The sequence below is a fragment of the Pogona vitticeps genome, chromosome 2, assembly GCF_051106095.1.
Source record: "Pogona vitticeps strain Pit_001003342236 chromosome 2, PviZW2.1, whole genome shotgun sequence".
NCBI classification, from domain to species: Eukaryota; Metazoa; Chordata; class Lepidosauria; order Squamata; family Agamidae; genus Pogona; species Pogona vitticeps.
In genome coordinates, this window is record NC_135784.1 from 234,565,273 (window position 1) to 234,577,352 (window position 12,080).

A 12,080-nucleotide genomic window follows, 5' to 3' on the forward strand; every position below is an offset into this window, starting at 1 on the left:
AAATTCAAACAGAAAAACAAACTGATGTAAGAATTGTATATAAAAATGGCCAAAAGTATTTCTGTCTTTTCCATTGCTAATATTTTTAAAAGAATGAGACATTTTCTCCATATGAAACCTTAAATGGTTACAACTCTTGCTTGTTCTTTAATGAAAGGCTTTTTGCATTGTGTTTGTGTGGGTGTTTATGTATGAAAGAGAGAGGAAGGGAGGGAGATTCAAAAGTGGGAGTGAAGCCAAAATATATTCCAGGAATTATTTTTCAGAGGAAGGCAAGTTTTGTTACAAACAGTCTGAGTTTCAGAGGCACAAGCAGAGAAATAAAGCCTGAAATAACATATTAGGATTCTTTAATTTATGGAAAGAAGTGAAACTACTAAGGTTTTCTGTTTTTCGGTCTCATATGCTCACGCATTTTTTTTTAAATTCCTGATTTTATTTTATTTTGCAGTGCCTTTTATGAAAATGAGTTTTGCCACTGAGGTGCTATCTTTTTCAGAGGTCACCATCGCCTTCTTTACGGTGGCATTTATTTTAATTTTTGTACAAGCGTTAATGAAGAACAAGCAACCACGCCCTCCAGGACCTTGGTCATGGCCAATTTTGGGAAATCTTCTCCAGCTTGGAGAGTATCCATATGTTTACTTTGACCAGCTCAGGAAGAAATATGGAGACATTTTTCAGATAAAGCTGGGCATGGTCCCCGTTGTGGTGGTGAATGGCCAGGATGCTGTGAAACAGGTGCTGCTGAGAGACGGAGAGAGTTTTGGTGGCCGTCCTGATATGCACACTTTTTCCTTTTTTGCCAACGGAGAGAGTTTGTCATTTTCTGTGAAATACGGAGAGAGCTGGAAGCTTCAGAAGAAGATTGCCAACAAAGCTTTAAGATCCTTTGCAAAATCCGAAGCCATGTCTTCCACTTGCTCTTGTCTTCTTGAAGAGCATGTTTGTGCCGAAGCTTCAGAATTGGTAAAAATCTTTGTGGAGCTCTCAAAGAAGGGTGGCTTTGACCCTACTGCTGTGACTACCTGTAGTGTTGCCAATGTGGTTTGTGCTCTTTGTTTTGGCAAGAGGTACAACCATCATGACGAGGAATTTCTGAGTGTGCTAAAATTCAATGACGATTTTGTGAAAGCCTCAGGAGTCTTCAATCCAGCGGATTTCATACCATGCCTTCGCTACCTTCCCCTCCCAGCTGCAAAAGCTGCTCGTGAGTTTTATGGAAAATTCAATGACTTTGTTGAACATCGTGTGAAAGACCATTTTGTCACATATGATGAGGTAAGCTTTTGACAGAGGAAATTGAAAACTTGTGAAGGGTTCGTGCAGGTGGTATGATGTCAATAGAACCACTGTGGGGTTCTGATCAACTCTTAGCTGTGAATGCTCAGGTCTGCTGTCAGTTGGGAGCTGTGGCCAGGGAGGCAGGAGGCAGGTTCCACCATGACTTAAAAAGGTGCCAAGACCTTTGCTTAAAAATATCCCTTCTGAATCCCGCCATATTGGATGATTATTGGCCAGTTCCTAACGTTCTGTTTTAGGACAAGTTAATTCAGTGGTAACCTCTCTGTTCCAGGAGTTCCTGAATGGAAGAGATTATCTAGATCCATTTCAGTCAGTCTTTAGGCTTGCATGTGGGATGGAGGCGATTTTGTTTACCTGGACGGATTACCTATTTTGGGAGCTGTTCTGGGGGTGCAAGTAATATTGAGTCAGCTGGACCTCTTGGTGGTTTCTAATAGCATTGACTTTGGTATCCTGCTAGGTTGACTCTGTGGGGTTAGGACTTGGATGCACTGTTTTGGCAGGTCTTCAATCCTATCTCAAAGAGCAAGCTTGGAAGATGGTGCTGGAGACTCCTGCTTGATATTGGTCTTTGGGGTCCCGCTGAGTTCAGTTCTTTTGCCCACATTTAGCACATACATGAAACTACTGAGGAAGGTTGTGGGGGTCTGTAGAATTTTGATGCCAGCGGTATGATAGTTCTGTCTGTACTAACTCCAAGAAAGCTTTGGATTCTAAACCAGTGTCTAATGTTTGTGATGGATTGCATGAAGGCAAGGGGATTCAAACTTAATCCAGATGAGACACAAGCACTGTTGGTCAGTCAAAAGAAAAATCGGGATGGGAATTCAACCTGGGTGGAATGAAATTGCATTCCACATGAAGGTTCAGGTTCACAGTTTCAGTATTCTTGGATTCAGCACGAAGCTTGAATGTCCAAATTTTACTGGGACAGAGAATATGTTTCCACAGATGAAGCTACCGCACCAGCTCTACCTGGCCATGGAGGTGTCTGGTGTGACTAAGGTGACACGTGCTCTAGTTGAAATTACTGGAGCATTCTCTATGTGGGACTGTCTTTGAATGTGTTCAGAAAGATATGAGCTTTTAAAAGTTTTAATGGAGTGATCCTTCTGTTGGTCTTGACGTCCTCACAGGCATATCTGGTGAGGACATTGGTAAGGTTGTGCATGCTCTGAAACTCCCTTCCATGTGAGATGAAGGTAGTTCCCACCCTTCTGCCTTTCTACTGCAGACAGAGACCTGTCTTTTCAGGTTGGCCTTTGACAAATGAGTAGAATGAAAAGAAAGGCGTTTTCAATGGGGGATGCTGTATTTTTTTACGCTCTATGAGTAGTGTAAAGTGCTTGTAGTTAACAGTCTTCTCACATTAATATATGTGCATTTCCATTTTAATATCATAACTGATTCTTTTCTTGCACATGTTTTATCGTTTTGTGAACTGCCTTTGGTCCCTGTGTTGGACAAAGAGTGGGATATGAATTAAATAAAGAAACAAAGAAATGCAGAATATCCAATAACTGTTGTATTTCTTGAGAGAATAAATTGTTGAGTCATAGTTGCATCTTCTGGTACATTCAGCCATGCAAAATTTCAAATGAATGTGTGTGGGGAGATTTTTTTTTTTCAAGAGGAGCTGGATATTTGGAGTGTTGTGGATCAGGTTTTAAGATTATGTGATCTTCAAGGGAAGGGAGGAAAACCTTATAGCTGATATATCTGACCCATAGATTTTGCTTTCAAGTTTCAAGCCAGCATTTCCTGCAGCAACCATGTGGTGCTGCCTGCATCAATATCTTACTCTCAAGGAACTGGATTGGATCCAGCATGTTTCATTGATGGGTGAGATCCTTCTGTTTATGAGTGTGAGTATTCTGACTCACTGGGGTAATTTCTTCCATGGAATTGAGGAAAGTAATCTTAGTCACTTGATCCTGTTGCCCTTGCAAATGTACTTTGGAGGCAGAGATGTAAAATTTCTTTTTCTTTTCTGGAAAAACAATAAGCTTAGAAGTGTTTTCATTTTATGTTTTCTTATTATATGAATTCTGGTGTTCTTTAGAGACGTAAACTTTCTGATCATTTCCATTTTTTTCTGGGAAAAACCTATGTTTCTTTCCTTGTTTTCTGGGAAAAAATATGGAAATTGTTTGGAAATTTTTCATCTCTATCCGGAGGACAGGGTTGATTCTTTGAGGAGAGGAAAAGCTGGATCCGGCCCATAAAGCTTCAGTTTAGAAGCAAGATCCTGTTGCAAGGTCCAGTTAAGCTACAAAGTGTTTGACTCAGGAAGAATATAAAGGATAATCTTTGTTAAAGGACCTTCCTCTAAAATAGATTTCTCTCTCTCTCTCTCTCTCTCTCTCTGAGAACCCAGTTAAACTGCTTCCTAGGGAGAGAGCAGGAAGAGGACTGATGGTGAAGGAAGTGGAAGTCATCTTTGAAAGGATAATTCTACAAGCATGAATCTCCCAGGTCGCACCAATTGATGGTTCCACCACTGCTGTCCTTTGTAGACTTTATTGATTGTGTAAAGTGTTGTTTTGGTGTCATTTTCATCCCAACAACTCGTAGACCATAGGATTATTGTCCAGGGACCGTATCACTGCTCTTAACATTTTTCATCACTAATGTGTCCCATTCCCCCCCCCAAAAAAAATTCTCTCTATGCATTCCAAAGACTTGCACTTGACTAGGTCGAAAAAAGGAATACAATCAATTCTGTACATCTCGATGTAGAATTGAAGCAGTTGCTGGTTACCAAGCGTGTAACATTAGAAATGGTCAGATGAAAATAACATCAAGGGGTTTCTTTGTTTCCTTTAGAATCACTTCAGAGACATCACAGATGCCCTGATTAGTGTTAGCAATGAAAATAGAGCAAATGGGGAAACCACAGCCTTATCTAATGAGAAAATAGTGATTACTGTGAACGACATCTTTGGAGCTGGTAAGTGTGAAGTATTTCTACTGCTATTGGAAGCTATTATCATGTTCCTTAAGTTACAGTTGCTTATTCCAGAATTGCAATTAAAAAGAAGCATGATTGATACACATTGCTTCTTCTCCAGTACCTTCCAGCTGCTTGCGTGTCCAGTGTGAAGTACAGTGGTGCCTCACTTAACGAGTGCACCGTACAACGACGAAATCGCATAGCGATCCCTTTTTTGGGATTGCTAATGTGATCGCTCAACGACTTTTAGATAGGGCGAAATTCACAAAACGAAGCCCCGACGATCAGCTGTTTGGTGGCCAAAATGGCCGCCGGAAGCCCTGAAATGGCCCGAAATGGCTGCGCGTGGCGTTTTCACGCCCTCGTTAAGTGAGGGGAGGGCGCGAAAATGGCTGCCGGCCATCCGGGAACATCGCTGAACGGTGAGTAAAGGAACCGATTGCATTGAACAATGTTTAATGCGTTCCAGTGGCTTTTCCTGCCCTGTTCAGCGATGTTTCTCTATAGCGAAGGTTAATCCGGAACAGATTAACCTCGCTATGCGAGGCACCACTGTAGTGGTTAGAGCATTAGACTAGGACTTGGGAGATTCTACATTTAGTCTCCATTGAGTCACAAACTTCAATGTGACCTTGAGCCAGTCTCGTTCTTGGCTTGTTTGTATTTTACAGGGTGTTGTGAGGAAGAGTCATGGAATCTGCCCTGCACTTATTGAAGGAAGAGCCCAATATAAACATAACTAATAAATATGGAAATTTGGGGATGAAGAATATGTCACTGGAATTGTTCATCACTGAGGCACAGCTTGGTAGAATTTATGTTAACTTTCAACATGAAAAACACTGTAAAGCCCAGGAGCTGAACTGCAGGACTGGCTGATAAATGTGATTCCATCCCTAGTGCAGGAATAACAGTCATAAAGAGATAAACGTCTCTTGTTCATAGAACATAATTGGTAGCTCTGATTTCTGCATGTTAGAAATGCCCTAACTGTGTGTGTGGATCTTTTAGTCATTAAGTATCCTAATGCTCCATGTATTTTGGCAGGTTTTGGGACTGTGTCAACATGTTTGCAATGGGTATTTCTGTATTTGATGAGCAAACCAGAGGTTCAAACAAAAATTCAAGAAGAAATTGGTAACGTTGTTCATGAAATTATTTTTTTAAAGAATTGAAAGAAGGTTGATGCGGTTATTTGCAAAGCATGTTGCGTTAACCACATTCTGTATTCCTCTAGGAGAAAAAATTGGACTAAAACCACCCAGATTTGAGGATCGAAAGGAACTGCATTATACAGAAGCTTTTATCAATGAAGTCTTCAGGCACAGCTCCTTTATACCATTCACCATTCCTCACTGGTAAGAAAGTGGGGAATGACTTTATTTTAAGTATACCTAAACTCTGCTAGTTAGCCCTCTTTAGTATTTTGAATCAGGAGGATACAACCTGTAACCGGTGGAGATTGCTTCTTTCGTGCCATTTGTACCAGTAGAGAAACAGCAGGCTCTGCAGTGGTTGCTGGGTTGTGTGAAAGACTTATATTTCCATGCAGAAACTAATACTGTGTTTCACCATCCCAGGATTCTTTGAATGTAATCTGACTGACCAATCAGTCAATTTGGTCTGATTTGGAGATGGGCTGGTTTGTTCCCTTTTCTAGCAACTGTATGACATGTAGGCTGTTCTGAACCAACTCATCCCTGATCCACGCCTATCTGGACAATTTTGGTTTCCTATTGGGGCTAAAGTTTTTTTAATTATTTTAATTATTTTGATACAGGTAGGAAAGCTTCCTCCTGCTCCCTCATGGAGGGGGAGAGAGTGTACAAAGGTGTGTTTGTTGTTATTGTTGCTGTTGCTGTTTTAAAGGAACTTACAAAGTAGCCCTAATGCCATTTAGGGGAAAAAATTAAAATGTGCAAGCTTTCTCCAACTCTTAATGGAGGAGAGGACAAGGGGGGATCTTTTTTGTTATGATTATTTTTTAAAATTTCTATTTACAGGGAGGAGGGGCCAAATACAGTGTATTTTGCAGCCACAGAAATGCTCAAACTTTGCATTTGGATTCTGGGATCTACCCACATAACACAGCACACCGCAAAGCAACTATTTAACGTAATTTCTAGTCCGATCGAGGCTGAGATAATTTGGCCATCTAGTCGCATCCTGAGTGGTGATGGTACAGGAAAAAAGGAATTATAACAGGAAAGATTTGAAGTGCATTACATAAATTCAAATGTGCATGTAAAGGTTTTAAAAAACCTGTGAGCTTTTTAGACAATAAGGCAGGATGAGCCTTTCAGCTTGGAAGACTTCCATTTTAATGTCCATTTTAAAACAAATTTTAGGGTGTCCTTTGACATTTGTTCAGGGGTTTTTCTGTTTGTTTTTTTGTTTGTTTTTTGCATGGTCTGTTTACCAAATGGGAGGATATAAAGCCGTTATACAGATCCCCAGTCACCACTAAATTGACTGAACTAAAATGATGTTTTTCAGTGCCACAAAGGATGCCGTTCTCAACGGGTACTATATTCCACAGAACACTTGTATCTTCATTAATATGTACCAAGTAAATCACGATGAGTAAGTACTAGAGGAACTTTGCTTAAAGAGCTATTCAAGTGGCTATAATAATAGTCAAGATTCCCTGTCTCCCTGCCTTCTCAGAAACCTGCTATATACTTGATGCCACAGTTGTGTTATGTTATACTGAAGCTCACGTGGAGGTGAAGTGTATGACCCAGCTGATTGGTCTCTTCTGGAGGCCAAAATTCTACCTGAAGGTCAAACCACTGAAAAGGGAGGAGAAGGAGAACTGCTTGCCATCCCAAGAGGTGGCTTGGCTGTCACACACTTTGCAGTCTAGCCAAAATGTCCTCAAAAGAATTCAGTTCCCAATGCAGTGCATTTCTGGGTTGGGGAATATGGTTGTTCTACTTTAGGCTTTGCTTTAAAGGGAAGAAAGAAGGAAGGAAATGCTTTGGACCATCTCATAAGATGTACATTTCCTACCCCCAGTGCACCTGAGCGTGCAGTGATGTTCAAGTGTATAGCACCGAAACTCACCAACATTCTCCCCCACCCACCCTCACCCTGCAGGGAAGGGACAGTCAAGCCAAAGGAGGGTTTGTGAGAGGGAACACTTCTCCATAATAAGTGAAGTGCCTGTCTATGTGATGGACTGGATACAGGAAGGAAGAGTTAGAAAACGTTGCAGTGACTCTGGGAGAGGTACAATGGCCTTTTGTGTTCAGGACAGTTTGAGACCTGCACTATGTTGGCTTTAGAACTTTTATCTCATTTGAAACTCATTCCAGCAGCCATGAGAAAAACGTTTTCCAATAGAAAGTGGGATTCTTTGAATTCTTTTAAAAAAAATCTGCAGGAGCTATTCCTTCATTAAGCAAGTGTCACCAACCTAGGTGAAGTACACTATTGAAAAAAAACATGAGAATGAGCAGAAGGGTTCTTTTGGCTACAGACATTCTTCAATGAATAATAAACTCAAAACCTTTTAAAACAGGGCTTCTTTTCGTTCTCTTTTGTTACAGAAATTTGTGGGTAAACCCTTACGTGTTTAAACCAGAGAGATTTCTGGATGAAAATGGAAAGCTCAACAAAAGCATGGCTGAGAAGGTTTTGATATTTGGAATGGGAATACGAAAATGTCTGGGGGAGGAAGTTGCTCGCAATGAGATTTTTATTATTCTCACCACCATCTTGCAACAGCTTAGAGTGGAGAAACCTCCTGAAGATCATCTAGATTTCACTCCAATTTATGGGCTCACAATGTTACCCAAACCATACCGAATTCAAGTATCACTGCGCACTTGAGCTGGAGGATCATATAATGAGGGAACAGCTTTCCTTCAGCGATTCTGAAGGATTCAGAGATTCTTGGGATTGGGCAAGATGATGTAATGTAAATCAATCCAGGATCCTTGTGGGATTCTTGTAGAAAATACCCTTAAGAAGAGTTTATTACAAAATATATTAAAGAGGATCAAAATGGGTTTTTAAAGGGAAGACAAATGGAAAATTTAAGTAGGAAGGTTTTGAATATTATATATAATATAGAAAAAGATAAATCAAAGGCAGATATTTTATCATTAGATATTTTTAAGGCATTTGATTGTGTAGAATGGCCAACATTAAAGGTTCTTTTAAAGGGTTGGGGTTTGGGAAAGAAATTTAGGGTGATAATAGATCAATTATATTTGGAGAATACTTCTGCAGTAATTGTTAATGATGGGATGACAGAGCAGATAGCTCTAAGCCGAGGCACCAGACAAGGTTGCCCTCTTTCTCCAGTTCTGTTTTGTTTGATTATTGAAATCCTAGCAAATGTAATAAGGAATGATGATTTAATTGAAGGTATGGGTGAAAATAATAAAATAAAGATTAAGTTATTTGCTGATGATTCCTTATTGACAGTGAAAAACCCATTGGAAAGTATAGATAGAATTAAAGTTCATTTGGAAAAATAACTGGACTACGCGTAAATTGACAAAAATCTGAAATAATGTTGTTTAATCATAATAAATTAGAAAAAGAAAGGTTTGGTGATAAATATGATTTTAAGATATGTAAATCAGTTAAGTATTTAGGTATAGATTTAGTAAAAGTTTATTGGGGGAATTATATATAACCCAGAAAGGTTAATTTGGTGGAAAATGGAATCATCAGAATTACAGGTAGATATTGAAAAATATCTATTTGGCATGATTAAGAATTATAAAATAAGTGAAATTAATAACCCATTTTTAAAGACAATGTTAAACATCTGGTATAACTACTCAATTATAACTACTCAAATTGTAGTTATAATTGTAAATAACTTAAATTTTTTATGATTTTATATATGTATATAATGCCATGTTTTAATTGTAAGCCGCCCCGTGTAGACATTGTCTAGAGGGGTGGGGTAAAAATCCAATAAATAAAATACATAAATACCGTATTTTTCGCTCCATAAGACGCTCCTGAACTTAAGACGCACCTAATTTTTAGAGGAGGAAAACTGGAAAAAAAATATTCTGAACCAAATAGTTTAATAAAATATTTAATAAACTATAAAAGAATAACATTTGAACCATGTAAAGTGAACAGCAGTCAACAGTGGCATTAAGAACCATTACCACTGTCATTAATAAATGGAGAGACTTAAAGCTTTGTGTACTCTGGTTTTCTGGAAACCCCAAGAACTCATCATCACTAGAGTCAGAATTTAGGAAGCTCATTTGCTCACACTTTCTTCGCTGTCTTCATATTAACATATCATCCTCAGTTCCATCTAAGGCATTGCTAATGCCACATTTTTTGAATGACTGTACAATAATCTCCTCCTTCACTGAGTCCCATGATGTTTTTACCCATTCACAAACTTGAGTGATGGTAGGCCTCTTCATTCATCCAGTAGGTGTCAGATCATGATTACCAGCAGTCATCCATTTGTTCCACTCTTCTCTCATTAAGACCTTAAATGGCTTGTTGATGGAAACATCAAGAGGTTGCAACTGGCTGGTAAGACCTTCGGGAATTACAGCTAGATGAGTCTTCACTTCTTTGAAACACTTTTTAATTGGTTCGCTAATATGTGCTCTAAAATGGTCAAGCACTAATAAGGCAGGTTTTTTCAGAAGTCCTCCAGGACATTTGGACCAGACCTTTTCAACCCATATTCTCATTCCATTTTCATCCATCCATCCTTTCTCATGTACATGTACAACTCCTTGCAGAATCACTTCTTTTGGAAATGTTTTCCTTTTGAAAATCAACATGGGTGGCAATTTGGTGCCATCGGCACAGCAGGATAACACAGTTGTGTAATGGGTCTTCTCATGCCCTGAAGTTTTCACACTGATGGTTTTGGCACCCTTCAGATCTACAGTCCTATTAGATGGCACATCAAAGGTTAGCGGGACTTCATCCATATTCCCAATCTGGCCTATTTCAAAGCCATTTTTCTTCCTAGCATCAATAACAAATTTATGAAAGGATAGAATTTTAGATTCATATTCTTCTGGCATTTTTTGTGCAATTCTAGTTTTGGTCCGCATAGTAAGACCACATCGCCTCATAAATCTGTAGCACCATGATGGTGATCCTGTAAAATCCTGAATGCCTTTCTCTATAGAAATGCATTTTGCTTCAAATATGATCATTTTTGTCGATACAGAGAAGCCATTATTCCGCTGATGTATGATCCATTCTTTCATGTCCACCTCCAACTCTGGCCACCTTGCAGCATGTCCACGGAAAGTGTGCTTACTTTTATCAGCTTTTTGCAGCTGATCTTCCTGTTTCCTCCACTCTCTAATCATTTTTTCAGATGGAGGAGGCCCAAAATGTCTCTCTGCTGCTCTGTTTCCATGTTCTTTAGCATATTTTACTACCTCTAGTTTAAAAGGAATTTTATATGCTGGCCTTTTCTGCCTTATCATCCTTGCACTGGTAGAATGAGTTCCCGTAATCTGCAAGACAAAATGTGCCACTTATTCACCACATCCACTGCCTGCTTCCTTTTGCAAATATAACCTCAAAGCAGCACAGAATCATAGAATAATGGAATTGGAAAGGGCCTCTAAGGCGTCAATTCCAACCCCTGGTTCAATGCAGGAATCCAAATCAGAGCAGATGACTAAAGAATTTATTACCAATTTATTAACTGCAGCTAGGTTAACAATAGCTAGGCAATGGAAATCAAAGTCTGAATTTTGAATGGAAGAATGGTATAATGAAATATGGAATAATGCTATAAATGATAAGTTAACTTGTAACTTAAAGGTTAAGAAAGGAGAGATAAAAAAGAATTTTTATGATACATGGGGCAGATTTTTGGAATATGTTTTAACAAGAGGAAAAGGGAAAGCTCCAAAACAAGAATTAATGCAGTTCTGGAGAAGAGGACAATAAAAGAAGAAGAAGAATATAGATGGAGGAAGAAGAGGATTATTGCAAGAGGTCCCATCTATGGTGGTGGGGAACACAGTTAATTTGTATTTTGGTTTATGTATTTTATGTTTATGTTGTAGTTAAAATAAAAATAATTTTTTAAAAAAGAAGTCATCATGTTTGCTTTTAATAGGCAATTACAAAATGCCATTTCCTCCAGTTCAGTCAGAATTATTTGTCTTATAAATAGTAACTGATTGACCTGGAACCAATTTGTAACCTCTCTGATTTGATTTGTACCTAGTTACAGTGGTGCCTCGCACAACGATGTTAATTGGTTCCAAAAAATTCATCGCTGTGTGAAACCATCGTTCTGCGAAACACCATTTCCCATAGGAATGCATTGAAAACCAGTTAATCCGTTCCAATTGGAACGGATTGCCGTCCTTAAGCGAAAATCACCATAGGAAACATCGTTGAGTAAAACCCGGTTCCCCAATTGAAATGCATTGAAGCCGACTCAATGCATTTCAATGGCTTTGCGAAGTCCTTTTTCGCTCCTGTAAAAGTGTCTTAAACTGTTAGAAACCTGCTTTAAATGCTTGCAATCATTAGCCCACCTCCTGAACCCTATGCAAACTTAATTTGGTGTTGTTCTGAGTCGTTCAAAGGCTTTCAATGGAGAATAAAAAAATTCACCAAAAATTAACGACGACTCAGGTTTCTAACAGTTTAAGACACTTTTACAGGAGCGAAAAAGGGACATTGCTGAGTGAAATTCCCCCATAGAGAACATTGTTAAACAATGGGGGAAATTCCTCAAAGAAACCCATCGCTGTGTGAATTCGTCGTTGTATGAAGCAATCGTTGTGCGAGGCACCACTGTATTTCAGAGTATTTGTAATGTATTTGTATGTATATGTGTCCA

The 12,080-nt window shown here is 39.0% G+C and overlaps 1 protein-coding gene across 5 annotated transcripts in view; it reads left to right on the top strand.

Annotated features, from left to right (window-relative positions):
• Positions 1 to 11,322, top strand: part of LOC110081713 (cytochrome P450 1A1) — a 39,444-nt gene extending 28,122 nt beyond the window's left edge. For all 5 annotated transcript variants that reach the window (XM_072992222.2, XM_072992224.2, XM_020798647.3 and 2 more), the window contains 6 exons: positions 452 to 1,281; positions 4,132 to 4,255; positions 5,306 to 5,395; positions 5,496 to 5,616; positions 6,755 to 6,841; positions 7,810 to 11,322. In XM_072992222.2, the coding sequence (XP_072848323.2) occupies positions 460 to 1,281; positions 4,132 to 4,255; positions 5,306 to 5,395; positions 5,496 to 5,616; positions 6,755 to 6,841; positions 7,810 to 8,092 (1,527 nt within the window). In that variant the 5' untranslated portion in view covers positions 452 to 459 and the 3' untranslated portion in view covers positions 8,093 to 11,322. The remainder of the gene's footprint in view (positions 1 to 451; positions 1,282 to 4,131; positions 4,256 to 5,305; positions 5,396 to 5,495; positions 5,617 to 6,754; positions 6,842 to 7,809) is intronic.
• Positions 11,323 to 12,080: the final 758 nt, after the last annotated feature.